Below are 22,485 nucleotides of genomic sequence, written 5' to 3'. Positions count from 1 at the left end.
CTTCGTAAGTTTATATCATGTCTTTATTTTAAAAATTTTTCAGAAAAAATTCTTTTTTGGCATTTGAGGTTATAAAATATTCGTATAAATATATTTAAGTATTACATTTGAGTAAGAGAAAGACGTGTTAAAGCTCAAATTTCATACTTTTTCTTGGGTATTTCTTTAACGACTACTTAACGTAAAACATAGCGACGTGAATTCCTTTATCGTTCTCAAATAGCCGTCCCTGCTTCGGTTGATAAAATAGACCTGCTTACACACCATAGATCTAATTGCAATTTATTTAACTCTTGGATGCAAGTATCCATAAATCGCTTTTATCGATTTATGGTAATTCGCCGCATATTTGGATGTAATCTACTGAAAACTGTCAGAATTTACCTATTTCCCAAGAGTTTTTTTGGAACTTTTTGGTTTCTATTCTCAGTAATTAGAAAAGTCCTGCTTTTGAATAGATATCCCGCTGGATTTTGGAAGATCTTCTTTTGCCACACTAAAGCATACAAAATATATATATTAGTAAATTTAAAAAAATAATAAACAGTTAATGTATTTATGTAATAGTTAAATACATAAAATATTTATATTTATATAATTGGTAAAAATTGCAGTGCCGACGGCTTCAAAGTTGCTTGCGATTGGACTAGAGCGGCCTTCAGTCCTGATGGAGATTTCGTGGTCGTGGGAAGCAGCGAAGGAGGCATTTACATCTTTAAAACCAGCACAGCTCAACTGGAGTCTGTGCTTAGGCAGCACACGTTAGTATCTGCTTTACTTTCCTCCTTCAGGATACTCTATCATCCTGGAGCTTACAATTTCATGAATAAAAAAAGGCATTCTTTCTTTTTTTATCCCCCAATTCAGTAGAGTTCACAGTACTGTAGTCCTGTAAATGACTTGAAAACAACAAATTATTAAGAACACAGGATATACCAGCATAGAAACATCAGTTTTCAGAGATAGGATTGATTGCTTGAGAATGTGGAGTTCAAATAGTGATTCTCGATTGGTTGGTTCGACCTATCTATTGAGGAGCCCCTCGATATGTAAAAAATTATGCTTTCGCTTTGAAAATTTATAGTAAATTATAGATCCTGCGAAGATTGCTATATGAAAGAAAGAAAGTAGAAACTAGATAAAGGGCATATCTCAAAATATGTTATAAATTCTTCGGTACCTTCTCTTTTCTCCCTCAAAAGGAAGTATTGCAATCGGCAATGTTGAGCCTTCCCCAGAAATATTCGTTTTTAGCCACCCTGATAAAGAAAACGTGGTTTACAAAAATGTGACTACATGCATTCATCATTCCGGAAACCAAAAAAAGAAGTAACTATCGATGTTGCAGTTCTTTGGAGAATGCTTGAACATTATTCTAGACTCATTTTATTTGATAATCTACTCGTAAAGCGAGACAAATGTGCGATATTTTGTTTGTAAATTTACTTTAATAGGAACCTAGAAGAGGGAGAACTTTAGACCTACCTCTAAAGTGCTATCTGTGTGCCAACTTCATTATGCTGTAGTGGGAATTCAATATGTTGCTAAGATTCCAAAGAAAGTACTTATCATTGGAGTAAGTGTGAATACCTGATTGTACTTATCAGAATGAAGATCCTGTGAACACCTGATAGGTACTCATCAGGAATATCCCTTACTGAGGCCCCTTGAGTCTAGGAAAGAAAGCGTTTTTCTATAAAAGGGTGTGTTGGCAAAACTAGCTGATGAACAGCAAGCATTAAGACGGTTTAGGTTCCAGAAAGACAACAGACTTGGCGGTCGCACGACTAGAATTTCTTTATTCCAGACCCCGTCCCACTATTTTGAGATTTTTGTTTTTAAAGACTAATTAGGTGGTAGTTTCAACACCTGCCCAAAGATTAGGAACATCTCAGGTGTTGCCTAGGGGAATTCATAAGTGCTGCTGATTTGTCCTCAGACGATACCACTTCAATAAGAGCACCCTAAAAGAGTCAAATCCCTAAATCGTCTTTCAAGTGGAAAGCCTAGCTTTGCAGTTGATTCCTCTAGGAGGATTGAAGTCCATATTAAGAGTTCGGGAACTCCCACACTCTGAGCCTGTAGAAGTGGATTGATATGGCCAACTATTTGGGTTTAGTTCCTTGCTTTCTCTGATCCCAAAGGGAGCCCACAACATATCTTGGGATATGACTTCTATGTCGTGATCCCCTTACACATCTATTACACTCTTCGTTTTTAATGATCGTAAAACTTAAATGCACGTTCTAAGGACCCCAAAGTCTCTGAACCAGTGGTTTTTATAACAGTCTATATGGACACTACCTCAAAAACAAAAATGCACAGGAAACTCTCAGTCTTTATATTTCATTCAGGTAATCATAGAACCCGACCATTATTTAGCCAGCAAAGTCCGTTTTAACCGGGAGTTTTCCTTGAAAGAAAAATTCATTTTAGGAAATTTTTGAAAGAGGGGGTATTCAGGTCCCCTCTGAACTGAAAGGCATTTCCACATATTTAAGTTGATTTCTTTTACGGGTCATCTATTACCATCTATCTAAAATCAAGATTCATCGTAGCTTGGAACACTTTTAGTAAAGGGGTTCCTAGGGCCGTCACGCGTTGAGTTTTTCTTCTAGTGGACCTCCATTGATTTAGAAGACACTTGGTGTTTGTAATGAAAATAGAAGAAGGAAAGGGTAAAAGAAATCTGTTTTTCACACTCCGATGTACTTTTTTGTGGATTTGTTGATTTTAAGAATCCATTTGAGAGATTCAATCACTTTCCGCGATTGATTAATTTAGTGAGCACCTTCCGGCCTTAAGTGCTTTTTACGTCAGTTAAACAACTTTCAAAATATACTACAGAAAAGTAATTATTGAAAAAAACCTGATTATATTGAACTTACGAAGTAAATAAATACACTTTTGGGGTAAACTATCCAGTCCTCAAAGATAACAAAAAAGCATACTCTCAAATTTGTAAATACATTTATTTACAGTTTTTATTTACAATTAAAAAAGCAGAAAAACTAAAGGAATGAGACAATGGCAGACTTAACTAAATTACAGCTTTTAATGCTGTTTGGTACTCTGATAACTTCATCTTAAAACTAAACTTGGCTTTTGCTCTCTCTTAACTACATAAACATTCTGACCTCTAAATATGGATGTATATTTTGAAAGTTGTAATTAAGTTATTTGCAAATTAAAGCGCCATTTCTGCTTTATTTTTTCAGACTTCGCATAAAAGAAATAAAATAGAATAATGGATTTTTTGTTTTAACGAGTTATACAAGCCAAAGTTCAACATCTCATGGGGCAGCATGTGGTGAACTTTATATTAAATTAGTCTAAAACATATCTTTTACCCCTGCCTAAAAGTGGGGGGGTATTTTGTGGTGTTCTTGAGGGCCCAATGTTTTGTATCTTGCAAGAAAATCTCGTCGGTCACTTCTCTGCCAAGGGTTTTCCCCAACAAATAATGAGGTTTCGTCCGGCCAAACCGTAAGACTGTGACTTCTCCTGTCTTCAGTGACTTCAGAACGCTAGGAATAATGCAACACCTCAATTGGTTCCTGCCACTAAATCTGGAGAAAGGTAACTTCTGCAGGAAAATACCAGAATTGTGGGGAAAAAAGAAATGGTAACGAGCTCCATCCGCAGAAGACAGTTTTACTATAAAACACACGACTAGGAAAGCACCCGCATCACCAGAATCGGTATATCCTTTACTTGATTTTTTTTCCTATCCCCCCAAAACTCAAAAAAAGAACACTCTTGAAAACAAAAAAAAAAAAAAAAAAAAGACTTAGGAATAATGGAAGCAGTTAAAAGGCGAGCTGGAATTGAGTTAAGAAAACAAGTGCCTTCGTTGGAGCAGAGACTTCATTGAATAGCCCTGAAAGTAGTTCGGAAGTTTGTTTTAAGACAAGTTCACCAAATTTTTGACAAACCTCCTACAATCTCGGAAGATATTTTTGAGACGATCGCATAAATGTTGCTAACGAGATCTTCATTGCAAGATTCAAGAACTAGCCGCTCCCCCCCCCAAAAAAAAATCGGGAGCAAAAAATAAAAAATTACAAAACAAAATTGTGCAATTGAGAGAATTAATTTTTAACAAAAAAATTTTGACAATTTTAAAAATAATTGAATTTTTTTTTTTTTTTTGAATGCACACAGATGTCCAGTGATCGCCGTCTCTTGGCACCCGTATGCGAATTACATTTCCAGTGTGGATAGAGGTCGCAAAGCCATCGTTTGGGCTGATCGCTAGCTAGCGTTTGCAGTGTTGTTGATAAGAGTTCCGGTCCGCGCAGAGCCATTAACTCGTTCGTTGGGCTGATCGCTTGCACACCTAAAGCTCTAACGGCTAGGCCACATAAATGTTCAAAGAACAGTTCAAAAAAGACACCACAGGAGAATTTTTCATGTAAAGGCAAAACTGAGATGTGTGGTAAAAGATTTTTTTTTAATCATGAAAAACAAAGAAAAAAATCCAAGATGAAATTTTTTTTTAAGAAAAAGAAAAAGTTACAATACTTTTTTGTTGGATTAGTTTGGCCCTCGCTTCCTCCTTTAGTTCTTATTTTAATCCTATTTACAAATATTTTGTATTTTTACATGTAAAGAAAACAAAAGATATTATATATAAAATAATGTTATATACATATTTATATAAATATTGTACATATATATAGTTTTTGATTTAAAAAATAAATAAGTAAACCCGTCTTTTTTTTGGGAAAAAAAGGAAAAAATTGTAGTTACTATGATTATTACGGCATATTATAAATTCATTTAAGGCCTCCATCATTTTATTTTCTTTAATTTTATGATATCAACAATTTAAAGGAAAAATAAATTAAGAACAGCTGTGCTTTCAGGAGTAGAAAGAGATTAAGTGGTTTCATGAAGGGGAATTATATAAACTAAGTATTGGGAAAAAAGAATACTTGAAATTTCATTTTTTTTTTTTTTTTAATTATTCTAAAATCTAGACATTTCGACCAAAAGAGGTCCATCTTCAACCATTTACATTAACAAATCTTAAACCTTGTTAGCTGCATTTTATTGTTGGCATTTATTTTAGGGAATCAGCATAAAATCGAACATCACAAACCTGGACTTACAAGTTCAGGTGTTTCCTTTACTCTAACTACTCTTTCGCAATCTACAACCGTCTACTTAACCCGTCTCATTCAAGGAAACGGTTAAGCGTCAGAAAATCGGTTCTTATCGCGATGACATTTAAAAAAAAAAAAAAAAAAAAAAAAAAACACGGCCCCTAGTTGGAAAAACTAGCGATGAACGAGGAAATGGACTGTGAGATATGTTTAGTCCTGGAGGCAGCTTTGACGCGACTATTATGGGCTTTTTTTTGATGCATTAAGCATTAACAGATTGTCTCACCACTTTACAATCGAAATGTCCAGTATACTTGCAACAATTTTATACGGGTCCAGTAAATTACTTTGACAAACAGAACAGGGAAAGGATATGTATAAATAAAGAATAAGGCGGGGGTGGTAGTTTTCTTAATTTTCTTCTTTTTTTTTTTTTTTGAAAATCGCACATTCAACAGACCCACACACACACTCGCACACAAATCTAACAAAATTTCATCAATTATAATCCATTAGTGTTGTTTTTTTTCCAACAAGAGCAGAGTATACACAGGAATAACAACTCATAAATATACATAAATATGTATTCTTTATGTACATAAATATTCTATAAGATCGCAAAAGAAAAACTAAAAAAAAATGTTACTTATATAAATATTGGTTTCGTCCTTTTATGTATATCTATCTACACCACATTAATGCTTTTGTTTCCATATTTTCTTTGTTTAAATAAAAAAAAAATAATTAATCGTTTTTCTTCTGCTCAGAGCCTAGGTATCAAAGAATTTCATTTATAGTCCCCGCCACATATTTACACAAAGAAATTACATTCAATAATAATCTTATTTAAAATTTACTAAATATATATATATGTATAAATAGAATATATACAAGTATAAGGTAAAAATATTATTGACGATCATACTTCTCGCAGAAGTTTTTTTGTAGAAAATTCTCTCCTTCATCGAACTAACGAACTTCCGTTTCCTTTTTTTAGTTGATGCACTGTGAATTCCCACGTTTTTCGATATATCGAATATCGGCGGTAGTAATTATTGCCTAGGTTAAAGTTAGAAGGAGGAGTAGCCTTCATCTGGCCCCATTGTTACCTTGATGTTTACTATTGCTGTTCATTGCTATGGAGTTATTTGATGCTGCCGCCGGCGTCGTCGTGGTGGTACTGATCAAAGCTTTCAACTGTTTATCCAAATGGCTGGCCAAAGTTCTCCGCTTAAATCGTAAACTTTCATTGATTACTTCTTTGATTAAGTTGATCTTTATCTCTGTGGTACCTTTCATCATGCCCAAATGTTCGAACAATGGTTCATAATCTGCAGAACCAAACAAGAAACAGAACAAAAAATAGGAGGCAAATATTAGTTGATTATCTGAACAAAAATAAAAAAAAGAAGGTAAAAAATCAATTTTATTGTTCGTTATTTTAATTCTTTACTTTCAATCGAATAAAAAATTGCCCATATCGAGTTTTTCATTGTAAATAATCGATTTTATCAAGTCCTATGTGAGAGTGAAATACGTCAAAAAAGAAAACTCTCCGAAATGCCCGACTTTTCTATAACATTCGGAAGTATTCGTAAGACCAGAATACCCTAGGCTAACTCAGTGATCATGATACCTCAACGGGAAGTACCACTCTACCGGAAGAAGGTGGTTTCCTTCACGAATCATTTTTCATGTAAAAAATTTATATGTTAGGAAATTCGGAGAAATGTTTATAAATTGGAAACTTGGGCGTGTAATGGGAAAAGTCATGCGAGTATTCACAGTGTATTAGTTTTGTTCATTTTCTCTTGGTTCTAAGTAAGAAGGAAGTCCTGTAATCACATCCAACTTTAAAGATTTACTCCGGAAATACATGTGGGGAGCTAACTAATACAAAACAAAGTTATTTTCACATTCGTGCAAACAAAATGTAGGCCTTAAATCATCGAGAAGTGGTTTGAATGCTTAAACTTAAATTACTTATGGGCCCCCCCCACCACACTTCTGTTATTCATAAGAAAAAAAAAGACATTATTTCGATTTAAGTGACATTTTCTGAGAAACGAACTGCTGTGTTTAAATTGGGAGACAGATGTTCTGTCTTTTTGATATGATCATATTAGTGTCTTTATAGGTGGTTCATGTGGCCACTAATTGGGTTCTAGTTCGTCATCACGCACTCTCTTAAGCATTGTGCGCAGTAGGTGTAAGTAAATTTAAACTTAGATGACTCTAAGTTTAAACACAAAAACATTGAATGAGGAGTTCGTCCGTTTGAACAAGACAGTTTGTTTAATCAAAAAAAAAGTGGTACCAGGAATCCTTTAGGATCAGCAAGATCCCTAAGGAAGGGAACGCTCGTACAGATAACATTTTCCTGTATTTCATTTAATCACGACAAAGTTCCAACTCAAATGATGAGGAACTAGAATGTCCAAAAATCACAGAACATCAGTTGTTTTACACATAATTAAATTTAAAAAATCCAATAAAATCTATGAAACTTAAAAAAAATAAGAAAGATATTAAAAACGAAATAAAAGCCTAAACAATAAAATAGTAAGTAAATTTAACAAATGTAGCATTTAAAGTTTGATGCATTCAAAATAATATTAGGGCGTAAGGAATTTTATGATGTGAAACTCGGGGGGGGGGGTTGCTGGGAATAGGTCTTGAAAAGGAGGCTGCTACTTGACAGGAATGCAATCTAAGTGGTAGTTATACTCTCTAAGTAACACATAACTTACAATAGAAGTATAAAATCACAATCAAAGCTCAATCAATGGAAACGCAGCGGCAGTACCTGATTAAAGAGTATAACCTCCAGATGGATCTTCCTTTTCTCACTTAGCATGAAGTAAAAGAGAAAGGGGACTGTATTAAGGATAAAATGGGCGAGAGAGCCAGGATGTGCTGGCGGTTCTTGCTGTAGAATTGAGAAGGCGAATATATCCTGGCTAGAAAGGAATCATCCTTGAGCGAATTGCTTTAGAGTGTGAGATATAAGCACACCTCTCAGGGCAGCTATAATCTTAGGCAACAATTGAAACATTTCTTCATCTACTCGTAGACTGAGAAGAAAGCATCCAAAAAAAAAGTGCGAGTTTGCAACTCCGTGTAATGGGTTGTGAATAAAACTGAAATATACAGGGTTTAATCCACTTAAGAGAAGAGGTACGATCGTTACTGGAAGCTGCTAGGAGAGGCACTAGCAGATCTAGCAAGGGTACTTCCCGCTTACATTGGACCCTATTCCTAACATTGCGCATCTCCTGATCAACTCGCAAACCCATATTTTACTCATAACCCAATCTATCCATCTATATCAAGGGATAATTATCACTAATAGCCCAAAAATAGCCCTACAACTAAAAGTAAACTTGACTTGGCTTGGGGACTTCAGATTCTCAATTTTTAATAAAAAAAAAAAAATCTTCAATTAAGGAAAATATACTAATTGGTGCTTACTGTGATATTTGCAAAATACATAATTTTTTTTTTTAAATTACTGCAAATAATTGTTTAAAAAAAATAAAAAAGTACAAAAAATAAAAAACACGAAAAACCTGCAAATTGAGACTAAATTTGTCTTTTAAAGTGCCTAACCTAAAAATTAGGAACTTAAGTTTTATACTCTTATTGTACCTTAATAAATATAAAGCAAAAAATAAAATAGATATAGATAGATTTTAAACGCTTAAAATATATACATATACAATAAGTAACCTATTTTGCTTTTTGATGTAAATATATTATTTGGCCAATTTATTAATTAAAATATGAACTCCTGTTAATCACTTGAAAGGTTAGTAAATGTTAAAATTTGTTGTAAATAAAATTCTATGATGTAGCTTTATTTTTTGCAAAATTATAATTGTAGCTTTGACGATTTTATAACTTTTATTTTTACTATATTCTATTCTATTACTGTTTCATTGGTTGTCATAAAAATTCAAAAAAGTAAAATATACGTTTTAGATTTTTTAATAAATAATTATATTATAGATAGATGTTTATATCCAATGTTTTAATAATTCTCTAAGATGTAACTAAAATAGTTTTCAATATTCTAATATAGTTGATCACGATACTTGTAAAAACCATGAGTTATCAAAGATGTAAACGATATTATTGATAGTGCCATGGGGATTACCTTGCTGATTTTTTTATCAATTTAGTAAAGAAAATTGAAAATGCAAATTATTTTATGCATAACAATTTTTAATTCATTTATTCTTTTTAATTACAAGCTTTTTTTTTAAAAAAAAAAAAAAAAAAAATACTGGTACGCTTTTTTTTGCCTAATTTCCTGTATTTCCTTTCAGTCTAGTTTTGGAAATTGAGAAAAGTTGGAAAATCCACTTTTTTCAAGGTTTAATATTCACAATAATTTATTCACAACTTCAGAGACGTAACTTTTTTTTTTTAAGGTTTTGCTTTAGACAAGAGTTTATCTAGAGATCAGAATTAATCAAGATTTCAGCAAAAATGCCGGGGGATACCCGGGGGGGGGGTTGATTAACCATTTAACAAGATAAGCTCGTGCTTTAAAGAGAGTGAAGAGATAACACTGAAATTTCACTTGGTCGAATTTACAATGGTCCAATGGCACATACGGTGTAATAACTGCTAATGGAGCCATTGAAATGGGATCTGTAAAAGTCTAGTTTAAAATTGCTCAATATTATTATTATGTCTATAAATCCCAAGTTTGTATCTGTGACGGTTCAGAAAATATGTCGGTCAGAAACCACTGAACCACCGCTGCCCACAACCCCCCACCCCAACAAAATTATGAAGATAGGGCACTCAGTCGAAGCTAGCATAAGAAAAACAGGTTATTTTAATGGTGGCCAAAAATTGAACAACAATAATTACGCCCTCATTTTCATCTTCTTTTTAGTAGAAAATTAAAAACAGTGTAACTTACTTCTGCCAGGTCTTCTCACTTCACGATAAGCGGCCGCTCTGATCTTCAAGTTGTGCTTCCTAATATCGGCCAAACCGGTTTTAGCGTTTGGCGGGGGTAAAGGAGGAGGAGATGGATGGTCGGGAACTGGTAAAAGTAAGGGTGGAGACACTGGAGGCGTCACCGAATACGAAGGAACTAGTCTGGGCGGAGCTGGTCCTCCGCTGCCGGAGTTAATATTGTTCAAATTATTCTGCTGGGGAAGTGCACCATCATAAGGCTGTAGAACGGGTGGTGCGAATTCCGCCGGCGGCGAAGGAGATCTGGGCGATAGGATCTCTAAATCGTTGCTAATATCTGTAAATGGTTGTTAATATTATTTTTAAAAATTTGGACTGGTAAAAGTAGATATTTAGTAGAAAAGAATAGCCTGTACTCACCAACATCGCCGTTTAGAAGAGGAGGCGCTGGAAGTGGTGGTGGTGGTGGTGGTGGTGGTGGTGGTGGAGGTGTTGATGCTGCTGGATTGGCTGGGGAACTCGGCGGACTATACATGAACAACTGGGGAAGCGGTGAAGCAGGAGGAGTAGCTACTACGAGCAACGATCCTGGACTCTCTGGGATACTGTCCTCCAAATAGTCCCTTTCTGGACTGGACCTCGCAGAACTGGCCGGACTGCTGGTCGGAGTACTACTGCCACTCGGTCTTTTCACTTTAAACTCTTTAGGCAGTGGGCCCGGTTTCCTCTTGTTCGGCCGACCACTCTGGCCAAATCCAGAACCAACTTCAGTTGCCGCCCTCTTATGGCCGCGTCCGCCTCCGGTACCACCTCCACCACTTCCTCCACTTCCGCCCCCACCTCCCACTAAATCTATGTCTGCTTCGTCCACCATCATCCTCTGAAATAACAGCATGTTTGGAATCAAGAGCAGATAATTTCACGTCACGTCATTAATATTCCAAAATTTCCGTCCCATAAATTTAGAAAAGATAGAAATGTAATGGTAATAATAAATAGTACTCAATTAGTGAAGATACCTTATCAATTTTAAATGGATTTCCAAACATGTGTTGCCTCACTGGAGCCGATTCTACTTCTCTAAGTTGCGCAGGTATGGTTTTCAAATGTTCCTGGTAATTACCCATTTGACTGATTGGCATACTATGCACTACATCTGCAAATCGTACAAAAATATTTTTTTTCAACTGTATTATTTCTCTAATTATGTTTATTTACATATTCTACGCTATTTACTATCTAAATTTTCCGTATTTTATTTTATTTCCTTACCTTGATGATACAATTTGGTGTGCGAAGGGTTGAGGAAATTCGCTCTCATCCTGAGAATTTGATCTAATAAATTTTTTCTAGGTATGTCGAAAGCGTTTCTATAACTTTGACCTCGAGCTTCTCGTCGATGGCGAGATACTCCAACTATGTAACCACCGAATTCGTTTAACTGGTCTCGTAGGGATTGAAATTTGTCTATAAAATAATAAAAAATGTATAGTAATGTTAATATTATAGTAGGAAATCTTGCCCACACTTATACATAACTGGAAGTAGTTTGGACCAAACTCTACAGCTTCTTCAGATGAAAATATTATAGCCTTGAGTGGCTGCTATAGAAGTACTTATGTGACAAGATCTTTATTGGCTTCCTTATGTGTAACAGTTGGCTAGAAATAATCCTCGTGTCCAAGTTTCTACCATCATTTTCGTTACTTTGTATGTCATGAAGAGTTGGAAGGGACTAGTTTTTAGCATGAAAAGATTGATTGAATAAGGTATCTCTGTCGGATGCTCTATTCTGACGAATCAACTCAGACGATGGATGACAATTTGAAACAAACAAAAATATACAATATATGCTTGCTACGACAGATTTAATCAGCGATATTACCCAGAAATACGAAACGTTCAATAACTTTAGTTCGAAGCAGGAAATTATATTTACTATATTGTCCATTTAGCTTTGATAAAAAGTTACACTTCTAGGCAACAGTCTAGAATAATTAGTCCCAGAGTAGTTTGTGCTTGAGCTAATGCAGGAGGAGTTTGATACTTTTTCCCCAGAGGTAAATAATGAAATCTTCAAGTTACTCACCATGCAGCATCGGGTGTGATAACAGATCTCTTTTGATAGGAGACCTTGGCTGTACCCTCACCCCTTCCAGAGTTCCTGACGGGTTATTTGATTTACTATGCAACTGTTTACTACTAACTTCATTACATAATCTGTATTCCAAAAAAAATAAACAAATAAATAAATAAAATTATACAAATAATAAAATGAATTAATCTCAATATTTCTAGAAATACATACTTTTCAAATTCTATTTTAGCCTGATTTTTGAGCCTTTTTAGATAATTCAGTACCGAATAACTAAGCGAATTATCTAAATTATCAGGAACCAGATTTTGTGCTACACCACCTGTTGCTCCCATTCGTGTCAGAGCTCTACGTAGTGGCTGTAAAATATAATTTTCAAAAATAAAAATAAATAAATAATTTTGACAATAAAATATCCTCTTTTTTTGTATTTATTTCTCCATTTCGGAGATTGCGGGGGAGGCTGTTGGCTTGGAGATCCTGCCAGAAAAAACAAGACTTATCTCGCTCTGAGTTATCGCTTACTGTAAACCTGAATCATATTTTTTAGGGCAGGATTTGTGTTGACTGGGGCAGCTTTGTTCATTAGCATTTAAGGGTTAGAATGACTCTTAACTTCCTTCGACTTCCAAGAATGTTTGATGAGCAGTAAAAGATTTACACTGCTTAAATATCTTCTTAAGCACAGCATCCTAAAGTCAACACTGGCTGGATATTGCTTAAATCAATTTAATGAACCTGTCGATGCGGCCTTAATCTCCTTTCCATTTTTCAAAGCCGTAACAGAGTTCTACCTTTTATTGGCAATAAAAGCTCCCCAAAAAATATATATAACAAACAAATAGTACAGGCGTAAAAGAAACTAATTCTTTCTAAGAAAGTAAAATTTGCAGGACAATGATTCCAACCAATGAAATTACGAGTAGGAAGAAGAAATAGAGGAAACAAATCGATATCAAGTATAAACGATAAGCCTTAGACGATCTAAAGTTACAATGGAGAAACATGAGCAACCCAGGTAGACTGGCCAGAAACCTGTTAGCATTTGGTTGACGCCAAGAATGCTAATCGAAATATTTGTTTAGAAAAAAAAGAAATGTATAATACCATAATTGATACATACTGTAGCATAATATGAAGGCATAGTCTTCAGATAGTTGCTGAACGCATTCTTCCATTCCATATACAGAAATGTTTCCGTTTGCACAGGAGTATGTTTCTGTCTATGAACTTTGAACAGTTCATCTAATAATGGCAGTAATACAGGATAATTGTAAGGCATTACAAACAGATTTACACAGCTTAAATTTGTGGATGCTTTTAGATAACCAAATGGATGTCCCACTTCTGAATTTTTATAAGAATTTGGTACAAACACCTGTAGGGGAAAAATAAGCATCAGTAATAAAGGATTCTTAAGATTTTACTTCTTTTTTTTTTTTTTTTTGGAAAATTTCAGCGAATGTTTTGACTTACCTGCCAGCAAATTGTAGGCTGCTTCCTGGCCAGGATGTACTGGGTTAGAGGGCTAGGTTCTAATTCGTACTTATCAAAAGGTAAATTCTCTATTACCATTGGCTCCTGGCTTGTACAGGTAAATTTTACATTTGGATGGGCCGACCTTGGTGGCTGGAAAATTGATTTAAGAAAATCACTTAAACGAAAAATAACTTTAAAAAAAAGTAAAAGTAAATAATAAATCAACCAGAAACACTTACAAGAGTATTAGCGGTTAGATCTGGCCAAAATGATTCAGGTATGGGCCAGAAACCAACAGGGAAACCTTTTTGAGCAGATCTTGGCACATAGATCAACTTCCTACAAGTCTGCCAGGCAGTATTCGACGGGGACAGCAGACTGGATTGATTCGTATGTCTTGCCTTTAGCAAAAACAAAAACAACTGGTGTGTAAACACATTTAATTCACAATTTGTAACACTGAAATGATCTTTTGTTAAATAGAAATAATTTGTTTTTTTTTTTTTTTTGTAATACTAAATTAAGGGAAAATCGTAGATTCAATTTTCGAGTTCCTCAAAAGCGAAGAGACTCATTTAGACTAGTGCTGCTTCCAGAAGAGCTTTTTTTTAAAGAATTTTATATTAAGGAATGATAGAGCCGTAAATTATAAGGAAACAATTACCACCCTTCTTTAGAACTTCCAGGAAAACGTTTTTAAGTAGAAGCTGTAGATCTTACATGTTAGCAGTGTACAAAGTAGCAAAAATCGTTGGTGCTCTTTTCGAGACAAACTCAAGAAAAAAAGTTTTCCATCGTCAAATTATGGAATTACTCAAACTAAACTCAATATTACACCTTCTTTTAATTTTGTTTGCTTTTTTCAGCTTTCACACACCATTTTACACACTGACGAGGAGAAATCAAATATTAAAACCACTGATACTTACTCCATTCGGCATCTTATTCTGTCCGTCAGATTTATCCCAGTCTTTAACATCCTCACTTCCAGTTTCTCCTTCAGGACCATCTTTTGTACCAGACCCTGGACCTGAAGGATAAAAAATGCAATAAATGATTAAGTATATAATAATATTTACAGTTTTTAAAATGGGAGCAAAGGAAAATATTCTTTTCTTTTTGTTTTACAAATTACCTTCTCCATTAATTGGCGGTGGGTCAGGTCCTATCTTCTCAAAATTGATGACAACACCACTCTGCACTTTTTGCACCAAACTGTCTATACACTGCATTAACATTCTATGCGAAGTGACGGAGTATGAACGACCTACAATTTCAAGAATTAAAAAAATAAATCAATCAATCGATCAATTTGTTTTTTCCCCATAAACATCTTTATAAGGTTAAGAAAGAGAAACTTACCTCCAGTAACTTCGCACATAGCGTCAATCGGTGACGAATCACTTGGTACAAGACCAACATCCCTTTCAACGGCCGGTGTCCCAGATAGTCGTAATACTAGCGAGAAGAGACGTTGATCCCAACGGAAAGGTTCCCTAGTTAGCTCACATCCTGGTATAGGAGAATGCATAGGTAGCACGAACTGTTCACAGAAATTCAAAATTGAAAGACATTACAGCAAGTGAAACAGAATGAATTAAACCAATACAATCAAATCACTTTCTAATTACAACAAATGGCAACAGGATGTAGTGCTATTAATTAAGTGTTCGAAATTATTTGCACCGGAAATATCTCTTTTGAGGTCCTCTGAGTCAAAAAAACAAAAACAAAAAACTGTTTTTAGAAGAAAATGAAGTGTGAGAAGAATAAAATATCTTAAAAACAAAAAAAAAAGCGGAAACTTTAAAGCTCGACTTGATGCCATAGAATGCAGATCGATTTAGAGAAGAAGAAAGAAAGAGCAGGCTTCCCTCTCAGTGGCACTTCAGATTAATATTGTACAGGTCCAGCACTGATTTACTGTTAATAAGAAGGTTTTTAAAAAATACAAAATTTCTAGTGAGATTTGAATTTCTCAACGCTACAACACTTGACCACCATTTTTAATTTCATTTGTGTTTAATCGACATGAAATGAAAAAATTGTTACACAAATGTTAACTCTCAATTAATCGATATTTTCTACCAACCACTATCCTTTATGTGTTATTTTATTTAGAACATTTTTTTTTTAACCGAAATTTTTGATTAGATAAAATCTCCAGGCAAAGCTACTGGGGCACTCCAGTCATCACCAATATTTTAAAACATTTGAAGCTTGAAAATCAAATTTAAATATTTTATTTTAAAGAGTTGATGCGTTGAAAATAACTTTCGATTTGACTGGAGTAAAAAACGTCTCCTATCTAGGCGACAACGGGAACACTATCAAGTCACCGACTAAGTGGGTCACCTAACCAATGGTAATTTAGTATTTACATTTATCTATTTATTAAGTTGGTCTGGTACATGTCTGTGAATAAAAAGAAAAGAAAAGAAAGAACTCGTACCTGTTCTATAGTAACTACAATTTCAGTGGACCTATTTAGAGAAAATTTAACAATTTTAATTTTTATTCTTTGTATTCTAAATAAAAGAATCGGTTAAAAATGAAAAAGTATTTCATTTAATTCTTAATACTCTAATCCGCCCCCCGAAAAAATTCAGGGCCGCTCCTAATTGACAAATGTAAAGCCAGGGGTACTACATTTCTTTAATAGCTTAGCTGTGTGTTTATATTAATAAACAATTTACTTTTCAAATCTCTCATAGCTACAAAAACTTTTAAATCAACAATCAAATTTCATTCTTAATTCTCGTATATTCATAAAATTTATTACTCTTTTTTTTAAATTGACAATTTTGGCAACATAAAATCAATTTTTCAATTCTTAATCTTACTTTGAATACCCGGAAGTGACGAAGTGGAGGAATCGTTTTTTCTCTTCCACGTTACTTCCACAATATAATTCACCTTTGTTAAGACCAGCAGCTAAAAATTGAAATTCAATTATTGTTTGGAACTTAATTTTTTTACTTTCTCATAAAAGAGAAAATAAGTGCTCAAGCATTGGCAGATTTAGTGATGAGTTTTCAAGGGTAATGACTTCGCAGCAACTGAAAACGATTTTTATTGATACGTTACCTTAATTTTGTTATTGTAATTTTTCTTTGAAATCAACTTCAACATTGAAATTAGGCTATAAGATTTAGCACCTACAGATTCTTTGGAGATATTCTAATGTACCTCTTCAAAAAGGACATGAGAAGTAGAACTCTCTGGGAGGTACCAGTTCGGTCTTCAGAATGAGATAGAGCCACGAAAATCCTTCCAAAAAAAAAAATGGAGAATTGCAGAATTGAATATATCAGATTTGAGGGACTTTTAAACTGTTTTTATAGGAAATGAAATAACTATCAATAATGAGCTCAGGAAGGACTTAGACATCTGTTAACAATTTTTCTAAAACATAGATCGTACGTCTCAATATATCGCGAGCTTAAATTCTGCAGGGCAACTCTTCAATTTCACCAACGGAAGTCCTCTGTAAACACTCTGACCCAGTGGAACGTTCAGTATCGTGGCTACAATCTGTTACTGAAGGGGAAATTATCTTTTTAGTGTCATCCCATTCAACAAACAAAAATAGATACAAGAATTCTTCAAGATAGTAATTGTTAGGAAAAGTGAATTTATGGGGTGTTCAACAATCTTCTAGGTAAAGTACTACTTCACATTATACTGGAACCATGCAACCGTACGAATAAAAATAAATACTTAAATGCAACTAAATGTTTAAATAAAAATTGCAATTAAAATATTTTTGCGAAGACCGCGTATCTTAAAAGAAAAAAGATAATGAAAGAATGACTAATGCCTAGAAAAATTCAATAACAAGCTTTTCCAGTTTTTCTTTTACTAGCACGCTAGAATGATGTTATTTCTCAAAAGTGCAATATTATATCTTGGAAACTTTAAAATATGGAAATATCCAACATTAAACAAAAAAAAAATCAAAATGGATTAAAAACATTTTTAAAAAAAATGTTTCATTAGCTTGAAAATGAAAACATTGTTACGACTAAATTTAAGGAGGAGACTATTTATAATTTAGTAACAAGAAGCTAATCGATATAAAGCTTTGTACAAAGCCAGTCCTACTTTCGTAACGACAGCAGAATATTACTCAACTAACTGGCAGCAGCTACAAAGCTGCATCCACAAAAATAAAAAATAAAAATGAAAATTACTTAAACCATTTAGAGAGGTTAGGAGGTACAATTCTTGCCTCCATAAATATATCGTTTTGGGAAAATATTTATACTATGTCAGAACGTTTTTTTTTTTACTTTTTTTTCGCAGAGTGCGGAAGTATTACAATTGTGTCCAATTTTCGCACGAAATATCCGTTTTAAAATCCACTGAATCCAAAAAAAAAAGTGGTCCATCAGAAAATAGTCTATGAATGGTTAAACCTACGATAAATCCAAAACGAAAACCCACAGAAAGTTCAAGCTTTATGGTTTAAGTACCCTAAATCGGAACTTAAAGTAACTTTGCGTAGAAAGTCTCTCAACCGGAAGTCCACATACAGAGTTTTAGTTTCCTTTTTTGAGATTGCCTCAGCTCTCAATATTTCCCTTATTGATCATTGCACATCTTAAGCTTTACAACTTTTATATAGAACTTTTTTCAAGAAAAGATTTCATTAATTTCTAGGTATTGGGATGAATAGACTCCCCCCCACCCCTCTAAAGTGCCTTTTTAATGAGATGTTCCTTTCACTACTGAGCAATAAATGATTAGTGATGAATAATGAAATGTCTGAGATTGCGACTTGGAATGTTTTAAATATTTGTAGAAGCAAATATGGAAGTTTAAAAAAAAAAGTTTTAGTCCAGAAATAGTAGTAGATGATAACAGTAATGGTTATGTTGATAATTGTGAGGGGATACAATGCAGCAAAACCTTATCACCGCTAAGCCAATGCACACTGAATGTTTGATTGATGTATATACTTAAATATTCTATCTACTCCAATCATGCTAGAAATAGTTCATACTGTCAACCATTTTTAAATTTCTTCTATTTTTTGTAAGAGGCAGATTTATGATTTTGCTTAGGAACGGGTCCTCATACTTTTATACTCCTAAGAAAATTAATAAGTTGCTGTAATTCCGTGTTTACAAAAAAAAAAAATCCGTAATCGGAAAAATCTTGCCAAATCTGATTCCCACGCGGAGATCACAGGTTCGATCAAACTGTCAGCTCTTGGAGAGAGAAAAACTTGTCAAATAGATTTTTTTTTCACTTTTTTAAATTCTGCAAACTGTATAAACATTTTGTTTGCAATAGATAAATTTTATATTTTTATAATATGTAATGGATTGTTTCAGATTTAATTATATTCTAGAAGGGTTGGTCAAAAAGCGAACGCTATTGCATTCTAGAGGATCTAACTGAGGCACCCAGTAGTTCTTCAAGTTTTATTTCATTTGTCGACTTAGAAGTCTGGTGAGAGGCTCCTAGGCTAGAAAAAAGCTACGTACACTAGATCGGACTTGAGAAACAAATTTCTGACTTGGAAAGGTTCTTTTAGAATTTGGTAAAGTATTTTTAGTTATCTTAATCGTGAAATATTTTCTAGTGGTTCTCGCCTACCCGTGCGTCAACTGAGGAAGCCGAAAGCTAGACTTGGTAATCACAGGGTCTTTGAGCAGTTAATTGTATAGTACTGGAAAACTCGTGCGTCCTGGAAGCTGACGTAGAAAACAAGACTAATGGAGTTCTTAGGATTCGGGTTTACTTCCTAGAGCTCACAATTATTATCAAGCAACAAATTCTCCGAAAAAACTAATGGAAGCATAATAAAAATAAAATATTTCGAATAGACTGAGCTTCACTCTTTAATACCATAAATGCAACACGCTTCTTTAAAGAAACAGGAATTTTCAGCCCCCTCCGAATATTTGTTTATTGACTAACTACAAGCTACATAATTTACTTAAAATCTGAAAATTCCCATAAACTACAACTAGATGCAAGAATGAGAATAAATACAAAGGTAAATAGTAGTTTTGCACTTCGCTGAAAAGTGACTGTTTTTAAAGGAGGGACTAATTCTTGAGTTGTAGAACTAGCACTACGTTAAGTGTACACATTACTAGTTTTACGAAAATCGCTTTTTTTAAATTTTTAATCAAGAAACTTAAACTACCTATTCAGTAAAGAATTAAACTTTTCTTGGCAAGTTTTAGGATGGTGTTTATACTCAAACTAACAAGTCATTATCTAAAACTGGTTTTTCATATTCAGGGGATCTCATAAATATGTATTTTCGATAAATATTCCGCTTTTTAAGAAATCTGTCCCAATTGAAAAAATATTTTCTTTTATCTTGTGAGAAATTTGTATGACTATTTAATTCAACAGATAAAGTTTTATTAACACCCGACGTCTAAAAGGGAGGTTACAACTATGAAGGTTTAACACGATCATTAATCTTTTAGGTAACTAAATTTCCCCTCTATTTCGTCTGATGCCATGGTATTACTTAAGACAGAAACTAGCTATTTCTCACAATTATTCTCGAAAATAAAGAAAATGTCTAGCGAAACACTCACGTAAAAATTATTTTAAATTCACATTACCTCATCTTGTACTCCAGAAGTGTTTGATAATTTCCCACCATCTGTAATCACTACAATAACTGATGGTTCTAAATAAAAAGGGCATCTACCTAGACCGTACGTATCAATGCCTGTTTGCATTCTGTTGATATTTAAAACATCGAATGCATGTTTCAAAGCTGCACCCATCATTGTCATACCTTGACACTGAAGATTTTTCAATTCATTCATAAATGTGCCCAAATTTTCTTTCCATCCGGCCTAGAATATAGACATTAAATCATATTAGCTATGAAGATAGTGACAATTTTCAAAATATTTCTTTTTGGGGTTCTTTACTATTTCTCTTACCTTAATATTATGGGGTGGTTCTTCAAACGTTAGTAACATATACCTATCACCCCTACTCTCTGGTGACCTCTGTCTTACCTACTCAAAATAAAAAAATAAATAAATAATTAAGTCCAAATAAATTTATACTCAAGAGTATTAAATAATTAATTAGGACGATCCCTGCGTCAATAGAAGGGCCGAAAAAAACATGCCTCAATCGAAATAAAAAAATGTACCGTTCAACAGCAAAAAAAAAAAAAATTCTGGAATTTTGAATTGAAAAGCCTACCTTGACGAACGTTTCAACTGCGCCTTTGGCCACATCAAGAAGCGTTGGGCGTCCACCTAAATATGCCCTTTGGCTCATAGACGCCGACGTGTCTATAAGAAATACTATAATGGTCATTATTAAGTACAATTAGCAATAATATATACTAGAATAATTATATAGTAGCAATTATAATATGGCTGGGCAGGCATTGTGGACTTCTATTAATCCAGTGCAACCATCACGCAGTTGCACGTAGACCAGCTGGCTCAAGTAACAATTGACGAATGAGCAGCAAAACTGTAGTCCTAGTAGTAATACCTCTGAAGCCTAGATATTAATTTTAATGATCAATGTTATTTTATACAAAAACAAAGTACTTACTTAATTTTTTAACAAAAACTTCTTCATTGTTAAGAGCTTTTTTACAATAAAAAATAATTATAACATTTTTTTTATAAATAAATATATTTTTAATTAACTACTAGCGCTGTAGTGGCGACCCTTCAAAACCGTTGAAATCCCCTTCATTAACAATAAAAGATATGATTTGGCAACTTTATTTTTTTTTTATTAACAATAGTGTATTTATCTCTTATTACAGTTTATTGGCGTCTAATGTTTATTGTTTGCTACTAACAATTTATTCAAAATAGAAATATTTAGTTGTTTAAAACTGTAGAATGTTTTTAAAAGAATAGTTAAATGAACGTTTTTGAGTTAAAAATAATAATAAAATACGAGGACCTCAATTCGAAATTAATTTCTTTCAACAGTTATAAATTAAAAAAACAACACTTTACTTATATTGCGTTATTAAATTCGTTACGTTCCATTTTTGGTATTTTGTTTCCCTTTTTTGTTGGATAGTGTTTACAGTGTAAATAAAATATGTACATAAAAATGTAACTATTGTCTATCAAAATAACCTTATTTTGTGTTTATGGTGAGAAGTTTGCTCGTAGGTCCAGAAGATTGGAATGGTTAACTTTGTCATCTTTTGCTAGAGTTTAACAAAGGATGCTCATCCATAATGCTCGACAAATTTGTGTATGGAGATCTCTTACTCAGGGTCGAACTCATAAATGACATAATGGCAGTAGATCCCCACCCTATATGTATCGGTTGATCACGGAAAACAGAATTGATTAAGAAATGCTACTGTGTCCAAATCGACAATGGGTCATCTTGCAACATGATAATGCCCGCCTAAAAGCAAACATTCATTAACCAGCCATTCTGGACTTGTGTAGGGACATCCATCACCACCTAGCCTATTTCTTTCTGACAGTAACCTTCACTCTCTTAAACTTTGCCACCGAGTCCTTCAACAATGAGAATGAAATTCAGAATATGCTTGATGAAAATTTTGCAGCAAAAAACACACATTTTATTCAACAAGGGCCAGCTACTTCGATCAAAGCGTTTGGCTACCATCAAATCGACAGCGGGGAATTCATTTTAATTCTGTTTCCAATTCTAAAATGAAAATAAGTGATGGTGGAAGAAACGACACAAATTTAGAAACAACCATGTTTCTGCAGATGTACTTGTTAGCTTTGCCCTTATTTAGGAGTCATCACAAAATGAAATCTGATAGCTAACACTTATAAATCAACTCACTTAGATCAAATATTTATCCTTGGTTTAATTTTTCAAACAGTTTTGTGTACATTAAATTTACATTATTAATGAATA

The 22,485-nt window shown here is 33.7% G+C and overlaps 2 protein-coding genes across 7 annotated transcripts in view; one reads left to right on the top strand and one right to left on the bottom strand.

The window, feature by feature from the left end:
• Atg16 (Autophagy-related 16) overlaps positions 1 to 5,935 on the top strand; it is a 351,557-nt gene extending 345,622 nt beyond the window's left edge. The window contains exons 12-13 of the mRNA XM_074137311.1: positions 615 to 761; positions 4,165 to 5,935. Coding sequence (XP_073993412.1) covers positions 615 to 761; positions 4,165 to 4,258 — 241 coding nt within the window. The 3' untranslated portion in view covers positions 4,259 to 5,935. The remainder of the gene's footprint in view (positions 1 to 614; positions 762 to 4,164) is intronic.
• IntS6 (integrator complex subunit 6) overlaps positions 1 to 21,084 on the bottom strand; it is a 38,070-nt gene extending 16,986 nt beyond the window's left edge. For 5 of the 6 annotated variants that reach the window (XM_074137298.1, XM_074137296.1, XM_074137301.1 and 2 more), the window contains exons 1-17: positions 20,809 to 21,084; positions 20,538 to 20,615; positions 20,208 to 20,447; positions 14,977 to 15,157; positions 14,750 to 14,881; positions 14,544 to 14,644; positions 13,854 to 14,015; positions 13,612 to 13,764; positions 13,259 to 13,513; positions 12,349 to 12,494; positions 12,130 to 12,260; positions 11,313 to 11,507; positions 11,060 to 11,196; positions 10,461 to 10,920; positions 10,042 to 10,377; positions 6,218 to 6,439; positions 385 to 496 (exon numbers count right to left, since the gene is read on the bottom strand). In XM_074137298.1, coding sequence (XP_073993399.1) covers positions 385 to 496; positions 6,218 to 6,439; positions 10,042 to 10,377; positions 10,461 to 10,920; positions 11,060 to 11,196; positions 11,313 to 11,507; positions 12,130 to 12,260; positions 12,349 to 12,494; positions 13,259 to 13,513; positions 13,612 to 13,764; positions 13,854 to 14,015; positions 14,544 to 14,644; positions 14,750 to 14,881; positions 14,977 to 15,157; positions 20,208 to 20,447; positions 20,538 to 20,615; positions 20,809 to 20,925 — 3,158 coding nt within the window. In that variant the 5' untranslated portion in view covers positions 20,926 to 21,084. Of the gene's footprint in view, positions 1 to 48; positions 253 to 384; positions 497 to 6,217; positions 6,440 to 10,041; positions 10,378 to 10,460; positions 10,921 to 11,059; positions 11,197 to 11,312; positions 11,508 to 12,129; positions 12,261 to 12,348; positions 12,495 to 13,258; positions 13,514 to 13,611; positions 13,765 to 13,853; positions 14,016 to 14,543; positions 14,645 to 14,749; positions 14,882 to 14,976; positions 15,158 to 20,207; positions 20,448 to 20,537; positions 20,616 to 20,808 lie in introns of those variants that run through there. The other variant, XM_074137300.1, reaches the window with a different exon arrangement.
• Between the last annotated feature and the right edge of the window lie 1,401 nt (positions 21,085 to 22,485).

The sequence above is a fragment of the Rhodnius prolixus genome, unplaced genomic scaffold (genome assembly GCF_049639745.1).
Source record: "Rhodnius prolixus isolate KJV_2025 unplaced genomic scaffold, Rpr scaffold_5, whole genome shotgun sequence".
NCBI classification, from domain to species: Eukaryota; Metazoa; Arthropoda; class Insecta; order Hemiptera; family Reduviidae; genus Rhodnius; species Rhodnius prolixus.
This window is presented reverse-complemented; position numbering and strand designations above follow the sequence as displayed.